General features: G+C 32.0%; 4 protein-coding genes and 1 non-coding gene across 6 annotated transcripts; 2 read left to right on the top strand and 3 right to left on the bottom strand.

Annotated features, from left to right (window-relative positions):
• Positions 1-485: 485 nt before the first annotated feature.
• Positions 486-1,017, bottom strand: Bm2348 (Gem-associated protein 7, putative; the record flags this gene model as incomplete). Its single annotated transcript, XM_001892402.1, has 2 exons — positions 486-683; positions 886-1,017. 2 exons carry the CDS (start codon positions 1,015-1,017, stop codon positions 486-488), a joined length of 330 nt encoding a protein of 109 aa, XP_001892437.1.
• A 587-nt stretch (positions 1,018-1,604) lies between these two features.
• Positions 1,605-2,438, bottom strand: Bm4425 (60S ribosomal protein L23a, putative; the record flags this gene model as incomplete). 2 transcript variants are annotated; one of them, XM_001892403.2, is made up of 4 exons in its annotated part: positions 1,605-1,706; positions 1,859-2,110; positions 2,203-2,285; positions 2,381-2,438. In XM_001892403.2, the coding sequence occupies 4 exons, from the start codon at positions 2,436-2,438 to the stop codon at positions 1,605-1,607; spliced, it is 495 nt and encodes a 164-aa protein (XP_001892438.1). The 2 variants fall into 2 exon arrangements, with proteins under 2 accessions (XP_001892438.1, XP_042931666.1); XM_043075732.1 differs by having other exon boundaries at positions 2,203-2,267.
• Positions 2,439-3,078: 640 nt separating this feature from the next.
• Positions 3,079-8,015, bottom strand: Bma-glit-1 (Carboxylesterase family protein; the record flags this gene model as incomplete). The annotated part of the gene is made up of 12 exons (XM_001892404.1): positions 3,079-3,330; positions 3,545-3,710; positions 3,910-4,066; positions 4,382-4,523; positions 4,886-5,089; positions 5,489-5,644; positions 5,967-6,166; positions 6,240-6,375; positions 6,515-6,703; positions 6,837-7,004; positions 7,325-7,552; positions 7,878-8,015. 12 exons carry the CDS (start codon positions 8,013-8,015, stop codon positions 3,079-3,081), a joined length of 2,136 nt encoding a protein of 711 aa, XP_001892439.1.
• Bm15551 lies at positions 5,319-5,382 on the top strand. The gene has a single exon (XR_006227940.1). It is a non-coding gene; the product is annotated as a small nucleolar RNA Bm15551 (small nucleolar RNA).
• A 1,588-nt stretch (positions 8,016-9,603) lies between the features above and the next one.
• Bm7616 (uncharacterized protein) lies at positions 9,604-23,485 on the top strand (the record flags this gene model as incomplete). The annotated part of the gene is made up of 43 exons (XM_043075731.1): positions 9,604-9,622; positions 9,914-10,001; positions 10,251-10,426; positions 10,593-10,760; positions 10,920-11,027; positions 11,214-11,335; positions 11,479-11,645; positions 11,725-11,866; positions 11,997-12,110; positions 12,258-12,462; positions 12,684-12,830; positions 12,993-13,120; positions 13,209-13,287; positions 13,452-13,621; positions 13,979-14,150; positions 14,362-14,535; positions 15,055-15,280; positions 15,422-15,485; positions 15,567-15,740; positions 15,961-16,062; positions 16,218-16,367; positions 16,654-16,794; positions 16,904-16,963; positions 17,135-17,350; positions 17,659-17,842; positions 18,135-18,326; positions 18,482-18,624; positions 18,733-18,915; positions 19,048-19,227; positions 19,325-19,434; positions 19,606-19,699; positions 19,858-20,028; positions 20,230-20,446; positions 20,787-20,941; positions 21,094-21,280; positions 21,480-21,556; positions 21,714-21,851; positions 22,092-22,205; positions 22,291-22,394; positions 22,519-22,657; positions 22,745-22,858; positions 23,077-23,206; positions 23,391-23,485. 43 exons carry the CDS (start codon positions 9,604-9,606, stop codon positions 23,483-23,485), a joined length of 6,039 nt encoding a protein of 2,012 aa, XP_042931665.1.
• Between the last annotated feature and the right edge of the window lie 351 nt (positions 23,486-23,836).

Below are 23,836 nucleotides of genomic sequence, written 5' to 3'. Positions count from 1 at the left end.
ATCAAGTACTAAAGGAGGAAATACTATTTTTGACAAGGGATTGTGACAGTCAACCAGTGATCAACTATGTAAATTCCATTTCTTGGTGGAAACCTATTCATTATGGGTGTCCACCAAGAAAATAAAAAAAAAAAAATGGATGCAAAAAAAAGTTCGCAAATATCCCATAGAGAAGATGCTGAAATGTGAAGTCAGGCTTAGTGCCATTTGAAATTGTACTACTTGAAACTCATTAATTCTATACGGTTTTCATTGAAATAACTGGTACTTAGTTCTTCTTTTTTTCGTTATCCTTATTTCTTTTATACTAATTTTAAAGTGTTCTTCACTCGTTCTATCGTCTAGTCCGATTGTAAGCAATTTATTTAACAGAAATATAATATTATCATACATGTTGTTCAAAGAATATATTTATAATAGCTTATAATAATATACCTATCTTCTAGCATTATTATAGACTTGAATAAATCTTTGTGAATTGTTTACTAAATGGGAATTTTGGAATCTGACAGTTCACTTAGATCATTGGTTGAGATCATGATTGTATCATTCATCCTCAAAATAGCATGATTGATCAGACCGATTGGTGTAATCAGTGCATCAACGATGTAATGGGTTTGATCTGCCTTTACAGCACAAAATTTACCTGTCACTTGAGTACGTTCGTGCATATCGAGCTCTATCTAAAGTGATGTTCATATAATTTGTTTACATCATGAATTAATGGATCCTTCGTTTCTCAAACATTAAAGTTTTGCCAAATTATTACTTTTTTGCCCAGGAATAAAGAAGCTTTCTACTTAAGGTAAATAACAGTTATGCCTTTTTATTTGCCTAATGAAGCAAACGTATTGCACTGATCATTTAGAAATGAAAAAAGCAAACCTGTTTGCCTCCTAAAAAAGACATCAACCTCAAGAAGCGTTCTCTCAATTCTGCTCTTTGCTCTTGTTCTGAAGTTTCACCTTGTTTGATTAACTGATCACAAGCGGAGTCTTTAATTTCATCTTTTGTCATTGCTGAAAACATCGGTTTCTTTTCCTTTATGAATTTTTAATAGCCACGAGGCAATATGCAAACAACTATGAAGCGAAAAGGGATTCAATTTTCACCTCTGGGAACTCTGCATAGGATTATCATAAACTTTTAGCGTAAACATACAAAGAGTTCATTACTCAGTATTCCAATTTGACACTGATATCAACGTAATGCAGTCAATTGTACAAAACTAAGAATTGTTTATCTATATTTCTCTAATTTAAAACGATATTTCATAAAAATGCTTAATCCGATTAATTTCACTACGTTCGTATTTCATAGCATTTTAATCATACTTTTCCATACAATCACAGCAAGTATAACCTCGAAATTACTATCACTGTCCAAGAAGGACCCATAAGGAATTATCCGAGAAGGACATGTAAAGGAATTTCTTTAGGAATTTATTACTCATTCTTGTCCAACTAGATAAATTAACTAATGATTGGTTGAAGCAACTGATAAACTTGAAGGTAAACTCCAAACAACTACCAAACAAAAATCATTTATTTCATTCATTCATATATAAAAAACAATAAGGAACTGCATGGCATACATAAGACACTTCAAATAATGCCAATTTTATTTGCAACGTCTAGTGCGTCATAGTCAGGTGCCAAACGAACGTATGCCTTTTTCTCGTGATTTGGCGTAATCAAAGTATTCACCTAAAATCAAATTATTGATAGTTATATTAGGCGTTCGGAGATTTTAACAGCGAAAAGTTTTGGAGAAACTCTGAGGATTGAAGCAAAAAAAAATCCTGATATAAATCAAAAGATTGTAAGAATCTAAATACACTCCAGTAAATAGAAAGTACCTTCTGCACGTCGATATTGTAAAGTTTTTTAACAGCGAGTCGTATCTGTGGCTTATTTGACTTGATATCAACAATAAAAACCAAAGTGTTTGTATCTTCAATCTTCTTCATTGCTGATTCCGTTGTCAACGGATGTTTGATGATGGCATATGCATCAAGTTTGTCACGCCTAGGAACGGATTTTCGTGGATAACGAGGAGATCGTGGTAAAGTCAATGTACGTGGTCTATGAAAATGCACAGATGTCCTAACCTGAAATATTGCCGAAATTGCAAAACTAAAATTTCCATCCATCTAAAATGATGCATCACTAAGAATACAAGAAAAACTGTTCAAATACGCACCCCTTTCTTATGGACTTTAAATTGTCCTTTGACAACCTTCTTTTTAGCATCCAAAGCTTTCGCCACTTTTTGCTTACCAGTTCCTGTAAATTCATTTGAAAAATAACAGAGAAAAGCAACATAAAGCTAAGCAACCAGTTAACTGCGAATGCTTTTATAAAGTAAATATAAAGCATACCTTTTTCTGCTTTATCTGTTCCAATGCTGCCTTTTTTTGAAGTCCGTTTCGGAGCCATTTTATTCGGACCCTGAATAAGTTTTTTCAGTTCTTAAATTAAAAAGTCTTGATCACATGCAAAACTGCACATATCCACCCAATCCCCAAATTCTCATAAACTTCGACACAAATTATAAAATTATAGTTAGTAGTATTCATGCAAGCTTCAGTATCACAGACATAGCCAAAAGAGCAATTTATACAAATACTTTTCGCTGCTTTTTGAAGCAATTTACATTAAAGTATACACTTCATGAGTCATGTATTTACTTTCAAATGAACAACTCATAGCACTGTTATACACAATAAGTGAGTGATGACAAAATTTCATATTCTAGCAAATATATACAAAAATATAATGAGCGAACTTAATAAACTTCTGAATTATTCACATAAAAGCATGGATGCACAAATTTAAGTCGGCAAAGATATAAAACATAATGTAGTTAAAAACGAAATGATGCATAAGTTTGATGTAAATAATTTTGGTAATATGAGTATTACAAACAACTAAGAATCCAGTCACTTTTAATTATAAAGCATATTTTTGCATTAGTTATTAAAATTACAAATAAGCAAGGAAAAAAAGATTTCCACTAAGCAAAAAAAAAAAAAAAAAAAAATGAGAAAAAGATCCTAAAAATTAGTGAGAAAACCTGTTACAAACATGATTCTTGACTCGATTGCCGCAAAAAGTGCTGATTTACGTTATGTATCAACCTTTCATGATTCAATTCATTCGCGATTCTTTTTGGATTCCTCTCAAATAACAAATAAGCAAAAAGACACATCAACATAAGAATTACAAACAGTATGCATACAACTATACCAAGTGACATCTGATAAATCACCAATTCTTTTCGAATTTTAGCTTCAAGAGACGGAAATGTTGTCGTCATGTACTGTACTAACTGAAAATAAAAAAAGATTTAAGAATCACAAAGAACTAAACACAATAAAAAGTAATAAGTAGATTTGAATATTATGCTGTTATTCGTCTCAATGGATAAAAGATTTATTTACACAAATATAATTAAGATTTCACGATAAAAAAGATCAATTAGTAATTGAAAAAAGCAAAACTATCTACCGGTGCCTATCATAACTTTTCAAGTAGAAACTGACCGAAGGAATGTATATATTCCAGAACGACACAGAGTCCCAACGATAATCGCGTTCTAATGTACCAGGTTTAGTAAAATCAGAAAATAATGAGTAATTGAAATTGAGATACCAATGTCGCCGCGGTTCAAAAGCTAGCCAACTAGAATCCGTTGGAATGTTTGGGTTCCTAATAAACCATTTCCAAAAGTTAAGAATGAAATAAACAAAGGTGAAAGATTTGTGATTCAGATACTTAATCAAAAACAGTCAAACGCATAAAATGTTAACCACCTTTGAAGAACACGTTCGGTTAAATTTCTAGAAAAGAATTAGACAAACAACACAGAAAATGAAAAGATATTACGTGCAACAACAGGGCAACATACATATACGTCGCAAACTGCCGAAATATAGATGTTAAAAGCTGACTAGCATTTCGATCGGCGTCTGTCCATGTTATATTTTCAAAATGCTTCGGTAACAGATCTTTCGACATAAACGGAAAACCAAACAATAAGTATAAATCACAATCATGACATACAGCTGCAATTTTATTATAAAATGAAAGAGCTAAATAAATAAATACATACAAGGAAGGGAGTGGTTAGGTTAGAAGTGCTGGATACGATCCGAATATTCAAGTTACTATGTAACTAGAATATTGAAACTATTCTAACCAACCTAAGCGCAATAACGATTTATATCTCGAAAGTGGTTATGCCTCATAGAACAACTACATAAGCGTGATGGAATTTCAAATGCTTTCATTTTTTTACCTGAATTATAGGAATAACCAAACATACTACCAAAATGAGAATTGTAAATGTGAAAAAGATTTGAAGCGAAGAAAATACTGACTCATCCAATTTGGGAAAAGTTGTTGGCTGGATCCTCGCCCAAATTCATAATTATTTACATACATGAATACTCGCGAGCCGGCAGCAGAATGTAAGTGAGCAGAGAGACTTATTGGGGCAACGTAGTAAGCATCCGTCACCATCTAAAAAAACTGTATTCTATTATAATAAAATAATATATTAGAAATTCTAGTCACATGGTTCAAATAGTGGAATAATTCTGATAAAAAAAGCTAACAACATAACTCTAATACTAAACTCCAGCGAAGATTGTTAATTCCAGAAATCTTGGAAAGACTGCTAATTTTAGAAATGTCCTCAAATGATATACTGCCTCGTTCCTAGATATCATAAAGATAACGCTGAAGCTGTATACCAAGCAACAATGATTCCACCACTCAATATTGAAATAGATATGATCAAAAACAGAAATGATAGATCAAAAAAAAAGTAATAGAAAAATTAGAAATAAGTTTGCAAGAAGTAAAAAATGAAATCAACAAACATGAATGAATTCTTTCATTACTGCACGTTTATCAGACGCATCTGGCCAATAAGTATAACGGTCAATAATTGCTTCTGCTACTGCTTCGCGATTTGTTGTATAATTGTGGCGGAAAGCATATTCAAGTACGTAATTTTTAAGGTATTCATGGTCGACCAAAATAAAATCATTAAATTCCCCCAAAAGCCGATCTTCAAGTACTACCTGCAAATAATAAGAAAAAAAATAAGAACGTTTCCAACACTTCTCATCAGTTTCGAAAATTCATAAATTTAGAAGTTTTGAGATTTGAAGACTAAAATGTTTCCACTTATTCACGACTACAGCGTCAGATTCTAATAACAAAAATTGATAGTAGAATTTTGAAAAAAGTCAAACTGTACCAGATTAATAAAATAAAATGTTGCTGATATTGCAGGAAAAACAAAACTGCAAGCACTCAGCTCGTTTTTTGTCATCAGTCATCAGACCCGAAAGATGGTACCATCACTGTGCTTCACTCTGTTGGTCCCGAACCCCAACACATTAACTAACGTTGTATCCCTTAACCACTCTACTACGCGTCAACAAAATCTTTCCCCTGCGTTGTACAAAATCACCTACCTCGGAGCCATCTTCTCTATTGAAACCTGTTAAATAAGGCACAGCAGATGGATAGCTAGTGATAGCAGTCGGAAAAGAATTCAAAAGAACCATTGGATGAGCTGGAATGAATCGACCATCGACATGTGGTAAGAAGAGATAGCGATTGTATTCCACCTACAAGTTAATCATTCAATTACCTCTAAGGAACAACTAAACAACACTCTTACAGAAGAACTTAGTGCTATAGAGCTATCATATACAAGGTTTCCTACAATATTCTGCCTGAACAGATTATGGAAAACAAAAGAATTAGTATATGTCACTGCCCAAACCAATCAAGTTCCGATATTCATGAAAAAATGGATGCTATAGAGAATTTTTCGTATTATCAAAGACAAACTGAAAATAAATATACCTTCTACTGCCTGCCAAAATATCTTAAAATACAAATTAATGAGCCCATAATACATAAAATTAACGATACTGTGGTTACTACCGGTATTGTCTGAGCAGCTTGTATAATATCATTAGTTGATCGCGTTAATATGCAATCCCACACATGTTCTGCTACTGACTGCGTACAACCCAAGTATCGCCCCAGTTTCATGGTATTGTTGAATGCAAGAGTAGGTTTGCCAATAGTTGAATGATATGAAATCTCAGCACCCGACAAAGCAGCACCTGCTCGAAATAAATCTGAAGAAAACAGAACATACGACCGTATACCCATTAATAGTACGACACAAAAACAGAGCCAAGAAGTTAGTACTTTTCGAAAAAGGTGATAGCATATGTAGACCAACACTGACCGCTCCGGCATCGTGCCCAACAATTGTCACCTGTCTTGGGTCCCCACCAAATGATGCTATGTGATCCTGTACAAACTGCAATGCAGTCCTCTGATCCTAAATGTGCTACAAATAAAAAACCCTTCGTTGGTATGCTTTACGAATTTTCAGCTCTTGTAATACTTAACAATTCTTTAATCTAGTCAAAAAACAGAAAAAAACTACGCATTTTTTCAAGTGGCGCGTAATAAATAACCTGAAAACCATAATTGCCAGTGTTTGCGTCGCCAAAGCTTAAAAAACCAAAAGCGCCAAGGCGATAATTTACAGTGACAACAACGATACCCCGAGAAGATAATACATGGCCGGGCCATTCATTTGAAGAACCAGTTTGAAAATTACCTCCATGAAAGAAAACAATAACAGGCCGACTAACAAGCGAAGTCTGGAATGAGTTAACGTTAGAAAAAATGTGGTTTAAAAAATTTTTAATGAGGAAAAAATGTAAGAAAAGCTTTATCTCTAATGTAATTAGCTCATCAACTCAGTACCAACAGATTTATAGTAAACTCACGAACACTAGGAGTGAATATATTCAGGTAGAGGCAATCCTCGCTGATATGGAACGGGTACGGATCATTGATAAACAATGTTGGTCGAGCTTCGACATTTTGCGCGCATGATGGAGAATGTTGAAGAGCCAGAAATGGTTGTTTACCAGGAAGTTTGGTAACAAGTTGCGGAGGCTGGAAGATTAATTTAATTTAGACATAGAAGCTCACATTAAGTAACGTGCTGACAAAATTAACGACCTAATAGGCCCGGCACAGAAAAGAAGCTGCAGACATTGAAGTAAAGGCTTATTCTAACATTTGCAATAAATTAAGAAGGATCTATCCTCATCCTTTCGCAGAAATTTCCTTAACTACTCGTTATTGCACACTGGATTAATCCAATAATAGACAAGTAAAAAGATAATGTAACAGCAAATATTTTGGATTTATCTCAACAGTGCTCAATTCAAGTTTAACTTTCATTTCATAATAAATGAAAAAGTTAATAGCACCTTAAATCTTCTCTGTGAAACTGGTGGCTCGGCATATGGAATACCTAAGAATGTCACTACAGTGACATTATTTAATGGAGGAATCGGGTTTGGCTCGAAATAAGACCAATCCTTACGAATCTGCTCCATCGGATCATGGTCAGGAATCCATGGCACATTGTTTACTGTCACTTTTTGGCCCACCAAATTACCAATTGACAGTCGTACCAATACGTCATTCTTTCGAAACTGAAACAATGGAAAGCTCATGCAAAATGTTTTGAATCTCAAACATTAAAACTTCAAGTTTTTGTTGAAATCAAATAACCTGTGTTGCTCTCCTACGATCTGTGCAAGAATTCCCTTCATTAATTGTTATGATTAGCAAATAAAGATTATTCGGGAAAGATAATTGTTAATTATCACAATGCATTCAACTGCAACTAAATTAAGGACATTATGAATGTTGTGCTATTAAAAATTATTGTGAAGTATTGAGAAAGGAAAGGGAGAGATAGAGAAAGAGAAATAATCTTTATGACCATGAGAAGTCTTACAGCTGAAATGAGCATACCTGTGTAGAAGATCCACCATTATACCAGGTGGCCTCCTCATTCCACGGATTTATAGGTCGAGTAGGTTCACCATTCTCTCTTTCAGCGATCAAACAACCAACCGTACCAACCCAAAGTAAGGCCTTCAAATCATCCATACAACAGTCCCCAGGGTCAAGCAAGTCACACCACGCGTACCACAGTCACCACACAACCTAAAAACCATCAGTCATCGTTACACCTTCACAGATTTGCCATCACAATTTGAAAATTCTTGTCTCTTCTGAATTGTTAGCAACCAGTTCAATCACGACGCTTTTTCTATTAGCAATAATTAGCACTCTTGCTAACCACATTTTCACATTATCTCTTATCTTTACCTTTAGATATGATAAAGAAAGATAATGCTGAAAACATGCAACAAACAGAAACAGAAATGATAATTTAAATTCAAATATCGAAAAATTAGAAATAAGTTTGCAATAAATCTTATCTCTTTTTCTGATAAAGCTTTCTTTTCATTTCACTTCACACTCTTATTACTCTTTATCTTATCAGTTATCAATTGCAATAATGGAACATATTTTTATAACAGATGATTTTATGCTTTACTTATACTAGAAAACGTAGTAGAAGGCTATGACATTCTCATCTTTACTTAAGCCAATTGATAAGTGATTAAGGGAAGAACAGTAGAGATGAATGTTTGATAATACAATGAAGACTTTAATTACATTAATTGAATCCAAAATATAGCAAACAAAGATAACACATTATCATAATACTATTGCTACTATTGCTGTTATTTATAATTAACTTTTCAATGAAAAATTTCCATCCTTCTCATTTTCTTTCCATTTATTTTCTCAGAGTTAACATTGTTTAATTGTAAAATTCGTGGGGAAATTTTACATTCGAGTTCGATGTCATTTCTTTATATTACGTTAAGTATGAACGTTGAAAGCATCTGTTTACTACAAAAATCTTTCAATTCTTAATTAGAGGAAATGAGAATGAGATGAGGATGCAATGTAATATTCTCGAGAAGGATAGAACCTAAGCTGCCCTTATGCTTGATTAAATAGCTCCTATTTATTATTTCAAAGGAAAGAATCTTTTTCTTACACATTTAATAATTATTAAATAGAAATATAATTTTATCTGCAAAAATATATTTAGTTGAATTATTTCCACTTAGTTACAAATAATTTCATTCCATATAATTTCGATAATTGTTTTAGTCGATAATCGATAACCTTCAAACATTCAAACACTTTTTATATAAATTATATAACAGTAAACAAAATATTTCTGAAATCACTGGTAAAAATTTAATGCATTTTATAGTATTACTATTAAAATGTTTTTTATCTAAAGTGAAATTCTTTTCTAACAAATGAACTGAGTTAAATGCAGAATACATTTGATTAGATTTTTCAAGGAGAAAAAAGAGAAATGATTACACGTTTAGAATCATCGATAATATGCTCTTGTAATTGAATATACTTTGATTGAGAAATGAATTCGATCGAAAAAAAAAAAAAAGAAAAATTCGTTCTATTCTAAAATCATATGTACTATCTGAAATTTGTTTCTTCAGCAATGAATGTTTCTAGAGTAAAAATATGAAATGAAAGTGATTGATAATGACAGATTAATAGAGAAATGATAATGTTTACAATAGTTGGATTTATTTCAACAATTTATTATCCAACAAGAATAGATGTATGATTTTTACTCAACATTATGTTCAGTACAGAAGCAGGTAAATGATTGACCATTCAATTCGTACTCTCACTTTTTTTGATAATGCAAATGTAATGCGCTCCTTTTCAAATATCTTCCCATCAAACAATACTTACTAGACTATGTAACATATAGCATTTAAATATTCCTCCAAAGGTTAATAATATTTGAAGCAAATTTAATCAAACACAAACAGAAATTGACTGATTTTCACATGAATTATTGATAGGAAACATTGGGCCGCTAATTCATTATGAACACTTTTTCAACAAATTTAAAATGGTTATGGCTAATGGAATAAATGTTGCAGGAGATATGGTGTCAACAATGGAATATGAGTGGGGAATTATTATCTTTGGTGATAAAAACAAAGGAGAAATTACATATGAAATGATGCGGTGTGTTATTTACATAATTATTATAAACAAGACTGATTATGAAGATAAATGGAGAAATGGAATATATAGGATTAACAAAAATAACATCAGATTATGTTGGGAATGTATATTGTTATAGATATTCTTAAAACAATTATAGGTGAGATTTTTTCCTTGCTTAATAATAGTTTCGGAAGACAAAGTTTGTAACAAAGTATTGTGAAATGTTTAGTAAAATCGACAATAAGATTCTTAAATTGTCATTTTTAGCTCATTCGCAAATGTGTTTCGTGAAAGCAGTTCTAAGTTGGGATTAAATTTAGCGCGATCACCATCATTTCTGTTTACAAAAAATGTAGTAATGGCACAAAGAGAAGTGGATGAATGGTGCGATGAATTGGAATCGGACGAAGATAAGATGCTTGTAATATTGTTCAATGATAGTGGTAGGCTTTTTTTAACTGTTATGATTTGTCATTGTAACTTCCATAGAAATGGCTACTGCTCCACTGTTTATGTCTCAATGGTTTTTAATTTTCAGCATCAAAAATTTAAATTTCTAATTATTTCTTTATTCCCACCTTTTTGTTTATCTGAATGATGTATTTTCAGACTCGAATGAAGTGGAGGAAAAAATACAAAAAATTTGGAGTGAAAAGATCTTGCTTTACATACAAACGAGTGAAAGTTTGCTTCTATGTGCGCGTAATAAAACTGAAGAAATGATAGGCTGTTGGGTCAAAGAAATTTGTGAACTTCTAAGTGAAAAGTTTTGCAGAAGTAAGCTGTTCTTGTTTTAATTTTGTTGTGGAAAATTTTTGATTTGTTCTGTTGGGAATTTTTCATTTCATTTCATTTCACTAGGTTTTCATTTTCAAAAATTTGGACACCAATTAATTTTCGGGGTATTTGTTCTATAGAACCGTAGTTTTTCTTCAGCTTCGGAAGTAGAATTTGGATCTGAAGATACTAAAGAAGCAGAATCAATCAAAACAAATGTTATTGAAACAACTGAAAAACTGTCAAATGAAGAATTGTTCATTAGACGTCTGTTTTCTTTATTGGGTTTCTATTATACTTACAAAATATTACTAATGCTAAATGGAAAAGAGATAGGCATTGTTTGATGTAATGCGTTAAATAACTCCAGTATATAGTTTTGTCAATAGGTGGTATGCAAAACCAGTACTTAATCATAAAAATGGTTAAAAATTGCTTAAAATCATATTTCAGGTGGCGAGAATCAAGAAGAACATGTAGTTAATCGAGACTGTCCATTACTCGATTTTGTTCATGTTGAGAACATTTTTGAGAATCTTCAAAAACTGGAAAAACCACTGAAAGACTTAGATTTGGTAGCATGAATTGTTTTTATGCGCCAAATAAGCTTTAGATAAAAAGTAAAATGCAAAAAAATTTTTGCTCTAATTTGAAATATAACTCATTTATCCTTTATAACAGATTGCTGATACAAAGGATTAATGTTTTTTTACTATAGATAAAATACATCGATGGTCCATTGTTGCATAATAGGTTACGTATTCCGTTCACTGACAGAGAACAGAATGTCCAACTGCTTGCCATTCTTTCAGCTGCTTCATTTACAGAACTTCCAGATCTTCAATCTTCAGTGGTTAATTTGTTGGAGGCGATCATCAATTCAGAGTTAGTTTTCATCGCTTAGAGTATGTCCATCCAAAGTTAACTTAAAAATGAAGATATCTAACCATATTCTATATTTCAGTTTTATTTCTTTCATGCTTCGTGGTAATGTATGTCACATGCGTAGTGTTACTAGTGCTGAATGCTATAGAACTCTCTTCATTCACCTTCAAGACGTTATGCAGATATTATACATTTCGAGAGTTAAACACATTCAAGATTTCGTGAGTTGCTTCTGCAACTTTGCTGCATATTCAAAAAAAAAAAAAAAAAACTTTGCTGTATCTACTGATTTATTTTTCAAATAATTATTTACAGTCGTGGAACATTGTTCATATAGATATAGTTTTTTAGGATATTGCATGTGAAGAATTTTTATATTTTATGGAGTTAATTCCGGAAAAATGTTGGTCAGCTATCGATGAAAAGCTTAAGTTGACAGTTTTCAAAATGTTACAAAAATTAGTTGTATGTTTTGTAGTTTGTTTTTTAGCTCATATTTTATTTTTAATGATCATTTACTGGACATGGCATTATTCTATTATTATCTAATCGGTTTTTGTTTTCCGTGTTTTTGCAATTGTAATGGTCGTAATTGTCGAAAAATTTTTCTAGATCGACCCTGCTGTGCCTTTAGCAGTAGATTCGCATGAAGACTGGGAATCAAATATGGCAGATAGTGATATGAAATGTTTTGAGGAAAAAAGAAAAAGAACTAAACACTATTTGTTAGCATGCATCAATGATGATGTTGTAGAACCTCCAGAAGATTTTCGAACATTGCCAGTTTACGCTACTAGTAGTGATATACTTCATCCAGGTGCAGTGTTTATGAAGCCATTATCATTAAATTGTTTATATATTGGTATTGTGGTATTGTTAATGATATGCAGAGAGGTAAGCATATTTCAGTGGATTCATGACCATTAGGAATTCATATTCCTAAACATGCGAATTTTTGCAGCATCGTCACGTGGTATTTGCTAATATATTTTGAAAAGTATACTTCAGCATATTTTGCAATATGATATATATTTGCAGTTCAACCTTATATTCGAAAAAATATCGTCAAAGGAAGTTACTCAAGTCAAGAACATTACCTCGATATACAGTTTCGTCTCATGCGTGAAGATTTGATTGGTCCGTTGCGAGACGGTATAGAGTTATGGCGACAACAAAAAGAAAAAGGTTGCAGTGAGGCTATGAATAAAATCAGCATTAGTAGTTTTCTGGAAATAGATTGAGATTTTCTGGTGTGGGCATTATTTCTCTCACTAGTTATAGTATCGATATATTTTGTAAATAATCCCTAAAATTACAAAGCTGGAATTCGATATCATTTATTTATAGAAGCCTTTGTGTCATATGCAACGGATGCAAATGAAGAACTCGATTTACTGATCATAAAGGGTGTTATTGTGGAAGGTGCACAACTAAAACAAAGTACAGGAGAAATTATTCGTTACATCATTTTTCAGGTTCAAATTATTGCTGAATTTTGAGCTTGAATTACGAATTTATTTTTCATAATTGTTTATTGCACGGTAACTGAAAGATAATTTTCAGCCTCCAAGTGCAGATAATTCTTGGGATTCACGACTTAAGTTTGGACAGTTGGTGACATTGTCAAGCGACAGATTCCAGGGTTTGTGACAATTCTATATTCAGAGTATTTGCTTTTGAAAGAATGAATTTTGAAAATTTCTTTTTCTAGAAGCAAAGTTGTTTACAATTTCCTGTTTTTCTCATTATTTAATATTATACTCTATAACTTTCTCGTAATTTAAATTATACACTGCTTAGTTTCAGAGGAAGCCCTGCTTGCCACTATTGCTGAGAAAGATTCTGATGATTTTTCCGAAGGAAAATTAGGATTACATTTTTTCGATGATCATTTAGTTTCACGAACCAAAATTTATACTTTAGTTGAGTCGAGCTCATATTATGAAATGTATCAACATGTTTTGGAATGCATCAAGGTACTATATTCTTCACCAAAAATGATTATGCAGGTTGTTAGCAAGAATTGTAAATAATGTGCATAAATGTACCTCAGCCTAGGCTTCAGTAATGGTATCTTTTCTTTGTCAAAAATTTTAAGACGTATTTACCTTGTGGGATTTAAGAATTAATTCTATAAGGATGATTTTTTCTTTCGTACATTTTTACTAATTTTACCAATTTATCAATTTTACTAATTTAAGGAAGATAACAACAGAAATCTAATTATCTTCTTATCTTTTCTAACAGTTCGAGAGAGAGAGATGTTCTATAACAGATATCGAAACATATGATGAGTTGCACGCTTGCTTGCTGAATATTTGACGAATTTCCAGCGTTTTGATAACAGTCACACGATTCCATTCGGACGTTTTTTGGTAAATGTTGAAACTAATGTTGGTTTCCCATCATATCTTGTTCAGGTCATAGACGAAGATTCTCACAGTTCTTCGGATTCTTTGAAAAGTGAATATACCGATTATAGTGCCTCTTCTTCCTCACTCAAAAGTAAGTTCTATTTTATCATAAGGCAAAATATTTGAAGCGATTATTAACTCCTTTGTAGTAATAGAAATTTGCAAATCTGTTGTGCAGATTTTCAGGAAATCGTCTTTGAATATAATAAAGTTGGGCTGAAAAAACAGTCCACTTCATGTCTCTGGAACTGAGCAATTGTATTGTTTTATAATAATTAATCATATTCTGAAATATCTTATAGAAACTGTGATTGCTAAAGAAATAAGCATTTTTGGAACGAAATATAAAGTGGATAAGTTGAAATATACGCTTGACGGAAATAAAATTGCTTGCGGTTTAGACGACGCCCAACGAAATGCGCTTTGCTACGCTCTTACGCATGAACTTGCCTTGATCCAGGGGCCTCCGGGCACAGGTTACCTCATTTATTCGACTTTACAAAATTGGTTGGTATACGAAAGTGATGACAGTCAAGAAATAATAATAAAAAAGGAAGTTGAGGAGCTGGAAGAGATGTGTATAGTTTTCCACAAAATTATTATCATTATCCGATGATAGAAGTGGAATTTATATGCATATAAGATCATTGTAATAGGTGTAAAAAAAAATGCCGGCAGGTATGTATGAAGAGAATTAAAAACAAGGAAAGAAATATCCATGATTTTCTTGAGACTCAAGAATCGGGTATCCGTCGATTCTCGCGATGTATTCAAGGTTAACTCGAAATAGCTACTTAATAGAATAGGTTAGAGATTTCTTTGCCGGCCAGTTATTGAAGTAAATGCCTTCTGTAAATAATTCTGACTTTGTCTTTACTTTTATTTTTCTTTATACCACTGATGTAATGCTCTTACAAACAAGATCAAACAGTGAAATTTTGCTATATTAAATCAACTTTAACTGGTTTTTGTTTGAATAATATGTTTCAATTCAGGAAAAACTTTTCTTGGTCGTCTTATTATACGCATTTTGCTGGAAAATATAACTATGTGGAATCCAGAAAGAATAAATCCGATAATAGTTGTATGCTTTACTAATCATGCTCTCGATCAGTTTTTGGATGGTATTTTAGTGGATTTAATAAAAGATAAACGTTACAATAACGAACTTCCTAGTATTGTTAGATTTGGATCGCGCTGTAAAAGCGAAACTTTACAAAAGTACGTTATTTTTATTCTACTTAAAGAGATAAAATAATTTTATATAAATAGCTTTATCAAACTTCATGTGGAAAACGTGCTGTTTATTTCCAAATAAAAAACTTTGTTACATTACTTAAAAAAGTTGCAGTTCATTTGCAGATATACAAAGCGGTCGGTATTGAAAGCATACAGTGACTTAATTCCAGATACAACAAAGCATAAGGTTGCTCTTAAATTTTTTTCGTGGCTATAGAGCTGTCGAACTTCTGTAACCTTATGATATTATCGCAAGAAAATTTTATAGGCGAGCAAGATAATTTCTGAGAGAATACATTTATTGAAAATGATTCGATCTCAAGTTGCTATACTAATGCACAGTAAGAATGAGATTTTGTCCTATAAGCACATGCAATGTGTAATGTTACCGGAACATGTCCAACAGTTTAATGTGCGACGAACCAAAAGAAGAAGACATCCGGTTAGTATTTCAAGTAATTATAGTATGGTTGTATTTCATAGATAGTTTACCCTACTGTTTGTTTGTTTTTTTTTTTTGATTTACTTTTGCCGCATATCGCCCGCATATTTAAAACTTAGATTTTGAAATTTCAGATTCTGTAATTCCATAAAGAATTTATTAACACTGAGGTGAATTTCAAGTGCTGGATATTAACATATTGCCTTTCTTCACATTTCAGATGGACGAAATATTCTGCACATGGCTTCTGGAAGGTGATGTTGGTAGAGAGGATTGTGTCATTGTAGAAGACAATGCAAATGAGAAAATTGTTGACTTTGAGGTAAGAAGTTGAAATGACGATTTGTTTTTAATATTTATTAGATATAAGACTGGATAAATAGTAAGACAATTTAATCACCTTTGGATGAAATACTTAAATCATTAAAATTGTTGAAGTTTGCAACAATTTGCAATTAAAATTTCTCGCTTTTGCAGGAGGAAGAATTTTTCGGAAATGGAAATGCAGAAATGTCAACTTTATGGTTCAAGGATGAAACGCTCGTCAAAGAGCAAAATGAACAGAAAAAGGAAATCGTTGAGTCACTTCCACAGGTGGATGATTGTATAACTTGGGAAGAAATACAGGTTGGTTTTCACGTTTTCACGATGAATCCGAATATATAACTTCAACAATGTATTTGTAATGCAAGTAAAAACTAAGAAATTATTCATGTGAATTCCTCTCTTTGTGTTACTTTTTTTCAGATCTGTCTCGCTTCCTATTAATTCACTAATTGATCAGCATGAAAAATGTTCTTTGTTTTGAAAATTGGGATATAAGCTTTCTTAAGTAGTGAAAATTTCTGTAGCTTTTTAAGACAGCAAATAGTGCTGGAAAGTACATGAAAATTATTAATTAAGATATTTTCAGGAGCAGCTGCTCAAATCTAACCCAGATATAAGCGACTATTATCATTGTGGTGAGTGGGATCTTAATAAAGATCCTAATGCAAGTACCATCGAAGATGTTACAATATTATCAGAACAGACGCACGCCAGATTAAAGCATAATGTAATAGTTGTTGAATTTTTTGCAATCATTAGTTAAGCATAATTTATGCTAAGTATCAATTCTTGTTATTCTTTATTCCTCAGAAATTAAACTTTTCGCATTGTTTTAGGCAAAATACGCTGCCGAGCTTATTGCAGATCTGAAGAATGTGAAGGCTGATATATTAAAAGTTAGTTTATTTCTTTTCTCATCAATTACTTTTTTAATATTGGCCTAATTCCGCAAGAATTTTGCACTGGATAAAGCTACCATTTTGTAAAGTAAGTGTTCAATATTAACCCTAAATTATGTGCTATTACCCTTCATATTTCATTTTTCTGAAAACGTTAAAAATTTTTAGAGTTGTCCTTTGACGTCAGAAGAAGCTTCATCGATTAAAAACCTACAAACTTTGCACAGACATCGTCGTTGGGCTCTGTATATGCATTGGATCAAGAAACTAAAGGTTGTTGTATGTAAGAGATTAAAGACGCTCATATGCAAGTATCAAACTATTATGAAGGACGTTAAGAAGGAATTCGATCTTTTGGATGAAATCATTTTGCGAAAGGCTTTGGTATTGTTTCTTTATATTTTTTCATATAATTAGCCAAAATTTTATCTGCCCGTTTTACAAATTTTTTGTTGAGGATTTTTAGTTTATCAGAGATTGTTTCTTCACAAAAACTTTTCTGAACAGTCAGCTTATATTAATGGTCTTTATAAGTTACTTCCAAATTTAAGTGCTTGCCTATAGAAATAATTCTTTCCTTAGGCGTGAGCATTTCAAAAATTTTTCTGAAGTCATTCTAGCTTTTCACAGTTCTCGATTTTATGTCTTTGCATAGTTTTGGGATCTGTAGTTTCATCTTATCGAGTTTGTAGATTATCGGTGCAACTACAACTGGTGCTGCAAAGATAAAACCGTTTTTGGATCGTCTTGGTTGTCCCATTGTACTAGTAGAAGAAGCGGCTGAAGTCTTGGAAGCTCATGTTTTTACAAGCATTACAAATAAATGTCAGCATGCTATTCTGATTGGTGATCATAAGCAGTTACGTCCAAATCCTGGTATGAAATATGTTGTTGAAAATGAACTTAGCTAAATTTGATATATGCGGAAGAATGATCTTCTGAAGCGTACTACGTTTGATTTTCCTTGTTCGAGTTTTTTAAGATAAGTAATGCACTCTTTTACCTCCTATTATATTTCTTTTTCATCGAACTCTTTGGTATATTCGTCAGCTGAAATACATAAATTTTCATTCTTATCGCTGTTGGAAGATTTAACTTTTTCGTAATTTTTATAATGTTTTTCACTTAGCAATATATATGTGAGGTTAGCATAAATTATTTACTTCAGCTGTATTTGCTCTTGCTCGTGAGTATAATTTGGATATATCGTTGTTTGAAAGATTAATCAAAAATGGTTTTCCATACGCATTACTGGAAAGTCAGCATCGTATGGCTCCTGCTATAGCGAATACTCTTATGCCAGAATTTTATCCTTTAATGAGAAGTTCCGAGAATGTTTTCAGATACCCAAATGTTGAAGGTAAGATGTTTTGAAATCACTTACACTATTATATTGAAAGTTCAATGTAGATTTTAAACAGGTAAAGATGAAAGTATTTCTGACGAAGTAAATCTATATGAAATAAATTTTTATGAATTCAAATTTTATTAATTTATTAGTTATATTTCTTCCAGGATGCCAGAAAAATCTGTATTTCATTAGCCATTGTCACGACGAAGATGTAATCTTTTCTACTTCACGTAAAAATTCATTTGAGGGCGATTTTATGGTCAACTTATCTGCTTATTTTGTTCAACAGGGCTATGCTTGCTCACAGGTTTGCTTGTCTGTATTAGTTTTTATTTTTCAAAAAAATATAAACTTATGTTTTATACTGTTAAAGCAAATGAAATTAGCAGTAGTTTTTTTTTTTTCTTTTTTTTAGATCACGTTATTGTGTGCTTATACAGCTCAGGCAAATTATGTAAGGACACAAATAATGTTAAAATTCAACAATGCAAATCTTCCTTTGGTTGAAACTATTGATAATTATCAAGGTGAAGAAAATGACATAGTCATTCTGTCGCTTGTACGTTCACAACCGAGTAGCAATGCCGGTTTTCTTGGGGTGCGTTTATAAATTCCTTGATTTGTTGAAAAATTCTAGGAAATTTACTGAAATTTAAAAAATGTGGATCGGTTGACGAATTTTGGTTATATCAGCTCGAATAAAGAAGTAAATCAGAGTGCCACTGTTCAGATTTCTAATCGCGTGTGTGTGGCTTTATCACGTTCCAAACTTGGTCTTTACGTGATAGGCAATATGCACTTTCTTAAATCTAACTCTGCTCTGTGGAACCGGCTCTATATTTCTTTGTCAGATGTTGATTCTATTGGTGACGGCTTTCCGGCATTTTGTGCAAAGCATGATGCTACACAGGTAATTGGAATTAATGAAGCTTAATTTTGTAAGCGTATTTTCTAAATATCTGATTTAAATTTAGCTTGCCATTTTTAAAGGATGTATTCACCTTCAGATTATCTATAACGCGGATGAATTTCTGATAAAAACTCCTGAAGGTGGTTGCTATTATTCTTGTGATTTTGTGCGACCTTGTGGTCACATCTGTGGTCAACCTTGTCATCGGTATGATTACTTTCAATTCTTTAAACCATGAACGGAATTTTTAACGTGGTATTGTATAGTAATCTTAAACTAATTCAGTTAGTTAAATAAAAGAAAGAATAAAAAAAGAAGTCACAATTACGGGAAATGGAATGAACAAGGATAAAAGCAAGATTAATTAAAATAATTCAGAACAGATCAAGAACATAACAAATCATGTACTCATCCTTGTTTAAAAACGTGCTCAACAGCATCTCGGCATCCCTGCACAAAATTATGCGGTGAAGTAAGATTTTTTTTTCCAATGTTTCAAACAAGAAGACAAGTGTATATCTATTAGTCTCATGTATCACTTATTCTGTGTATATAAGTAACACTGGAAAATCAGCAAATTGTCAATTGTAAATGATTTGGCACATCAGGCAAATTGTCAAAGCCTTTCAGCCTTGTGGCAAATGCCAGTTTTTTGTAAACAAGACTTTCCCATGTGGACATACAACTGGTGTTGTTTGTTATCTATTCGAGGAAGCAGTTTGTCAACAGAAATGTTCGAAAGAATTGCCATGTGGTCATCAATGTAGAAAAAAATGCAGAGAACCATGCAAGTGCTCATATGTGAGTATTTGTTTGCCATATTTATTGATAATACTATTGCTGACTGTTGATATTTTTTCACGATGAAATTTTATGTGGACGTTCTGTCACATTATCATATGGAAATTATGAATAGACTTTCAGAAAAATGAATAGTCTGGTGCAGTTCCTTTCACAAATAATCTATGATGACAGTTTGAAATTTTTTTTTTTTTTTTTTAGAGGATTTTGATGAATTGTGGACACACCGTTACAGCTAGTTGTTCTGAAAAACAAGAAACAAAATGCATAGTAGAAGTAGAAAAAATATTTGCGACGTGTAGTCATCGCTGGTCAGTACCATGCTATAACTATGAAGATGCACAATGCGGTGAGAAATGTGGGCGGATTTTGCTATGTGGTCATCGTTGTCAATCATTATGTGGAAAATGCACATTGGGTTAGTTATTGTATTAAAAATAATTTCAATTCTTAATTACTTCTTCGGGATAAACAACTCTGTTTATTTATTTTTTTGAAATTTTGTTAAAATCTCTTTTATTTTCCAATGCTCACACAAATGATCTCTTACGTTTTCATTTTTTTTTCCTTTGTTTTTACAAGTGAATCACTGGATGATCTTCTTAATCATTAGGTGCAAATGACGAGCTAGTTTAGTGATTCCAGTCGTTGTTTATAAACAGTAATGCTCTCGAAATGAATAAAATTTTCACTTTTTTTTTTATAATGAAATTAGTTAAAAATATGAAATCTCTGTAAATGAGGCAATTTATTTACAGAGGGATGTGCTAGTTGTACGTCAGTTTGTGGTAAACGACTTTCCTGCGGTCACGAGTGTTTGCGCACATGTGGAATACCCTGTGAGCCCTGCATAGCTCCTTGTTCAAATCAGTGTGAACATTCACATTGTGGTCAAGAACTTGATATACTTGTGGTTTGGACCATTTTGCTATTTTGTTTTACACTTTTAATTTCAATGACTGACAATGTATTACTAAATTATATAACATGCTGTTGTTTCTGTTCTATGAATGGACTACTGTAATATAAATTTTAACTCAAATTTTTACTTTAATCACATTGCAGGAACAAAAAGCTCGATGTGCTGATTTTTGCAGCTTTTGCGTTCAACGTTGCACAAACAGCTGCAAACATCGGCAATGTCAAATGAAGTGTTGGCAAGTTTGTAGTATAAGACCATGTTGTTTTCCATGTGACAAAAAGCTCGATTGTGGGCACACTTGTCTGAGTCTTTGTGGCGAAGTTTGTCCAGGTGAAACCTTTTTGGCGGTAGTGTTAAAAATAATTGTGTATGGAGTTGAAATTTCAATCTCTTAATTCGTAAAGTTTTTCAGAATGTTCTCTTATATTTCGTTATCTTTAATTAACACATATAAATTCTCAATAAAAATCAAAAATTTCACTTTATTTAATGTTTGATTGGTTTCTTTTAGACAGGAAAATAATTACAGATGTTTGCGCTCAATGTCAGGGAATAAATGTTCCTGTATTGCAGTTTCAAGGTTGTAAATGTATTGTGAGCGTTAAGGTAGTTTTGCTTTTTTTTTTTTTCGAACAACATAGTATATTCAATATATATATGAACCGAAAAACTCCTTTGCGCAACACTTTTTCTGAAGAATTTGAAATTATTTTTTTTATTTTTCTGGCTAATTTTTTACCATATATGCAAAAATCGTTTAAAGGAAGCTGACAGCCATATAGGAGACCAAACATTAAAAAAGCAACAGTATACATGTCCAAAATGTGCTTGCAAACTTCTTGTCAATAGTTGCTTTCGATATGCAAAAGAATTAAAAGAACAGGCTATCAACAATGAAAAGGTACATTTTTTGTCTTAGTGTCGTGCTTGACACATCTTTTTATCCTAACATTATGCACAATATTTTGACTTGTTAACATTCAACATCAAAAAGGGACAGTTAGCTTTTTCGTAAAAGAAAGTTTGAATAAAACGTTCAAACCTCTAATATGTTATTTTTAATTTATTAGTAAAATTATTGCCCATGTTTCTTTTTTTTTTTTTGCATTCATTTTATGAAGTGGTTGCACTTTTATTTCAGATCAAATTTACAAAATTATTAACTGACGATTTGTTAATCAACTTACAATGTGATGTTTTGAAGCAAGCTGAAAATAATTTGGCTAGAATCTCGAGGATAGCGGAAAAGAAAAATGTATAACTCGATTTTTTCAAAAATTTATATATAAAACATTGTTCAATTTTTGTAGTCATTTGTGTTATTTACAATACTTTTGTAGAGTTGTGCAATAGAGACAGCGGAAATATTACGTGTGGTTATAACGAGGCTTAATACAGAATTCTATAATCATTCAGGTATCATGAAATGGCAAGTGATGGTAAAGTAAGTTGAAACTTTTTAAATATTAGACTTTTTTAGTTAACATAATTTATTTGTTTGTTAGATTCGTGAGCATACCAGTGACATATATGTTTCTTTATTGTAATTTATTAGCATAAATTTGCAGCATGCTTTCTGATATGTGCCAGTTGCTTATGTACATTATTACCGAAAAGTTTACTTCTATTCCAAAGAAGCGCTACTCCAATTTGTACACTTTCTTCCGTATTTGTTTCGGAATTACAAATAGCATTCTCCCCTTGTTGGTAATCCATTTATTTACATCAATTATTACATTCGGTTAACGATTTTTATTTATTATTTAAACTTTAGTTCAGTTCTATTTACTCAAGGAAATGGATCTTGTCAGTTTATCAGTGCTCGCGAAGTTATTGAAGACCGAATCACCTTCGATGCTAGAAATACCAGTAGCAAATGAATTACGAAAAGTTTCTATCAAATACATGGTACGTTGCAATTTCCTTTCCACTAGTTTTCTTTTTTCTTAGTTTTCTAGTTTCATTTTTACTCCATTGTTAGCTTTATTTTTGTACTTCTTTTTCTGAAAATATAAACTGAATTTATAGAATTGCCATGAGTTAGCGTTAGTTGGTTGATAGTGATAGAATGGTTACAGACTATATTTGTTTTAAGTATGTTTATGGTAACAGTATAACATTTTTAGCTTGGACGTCTTGCAAATGATTTTATCAAAAAAATGAGAGATTTGGATGCGTCCCAACTAAATGATTTGCTGAAAATGACGATGAAAGCATTAAAATGGTCTAGTGACACGGAGCAAAAGAAAGCATCTGGTATGTTTTTCGTATTTTTCGAAGTCTTCGTCCAAGAATTTACTAGATAATGAAACCAGAACCTTATAAAACTGGGTGAAAAGATGGTTGTTGACTGATTACTTCTAAGTAAGCGAGTTTTTTGATGAATTATTTACTTTATTTCTCATTTCAATTTACAAGTATTTCCATAGTTTTTTTTCAGTTCGATTTGTGCAATATTATCGTGATCTCTATAAAGTTTTGAATGTGCAACACATTCCGGGTAGTGATTTGCGTTGTATGAATTTTTCTTGTTAATGTAGATAGTGTTACTAATTTCACTTCTGTAAAGGACATCTGTATTTTGTATCTATGCTACAAGAAGTTCTTGAACATTATGTGAACACAAACAGTTTTGAAACTAAATTCACACGTTATGTTCATATCATATGTATTAGTGCATTTCTGTGATGCTCAGAGTTTTTGAAAGGTATTTGTTTGTGCCTGATTTTTTTTAATATTTAAAGTTTCAGTTCATTATACCGGTATTATCTGCGCCTTTTAAATATTTTAAGTGCAATGAAATGCCGTAGCAAATTGATTAAATGCATAGTAAGAGGAATGAATCCGCTTGTTACCATATTCATTTATCATAATATTTTTACTGAT

This window comes from Brugia malayi, assembly GCF_000002995.4.
Source record: "Brugia malayi strain FR3 genome assembly, contig: Bm_v4_ChrX_scaffold_001, whole genome shotgun sequence".
In the NCBI taxonomy this organism is placed as follows: Eukaryota; Metazoa; Nematoda; class Chromadorea; order Rhabditida; family Onchocercidae; genus Brugia; species Brugia malayi.
Note: the sequence above shows the minus strand (reverse complement) of the source record. Positions and strands in the feature narration are given on the sequence as shown.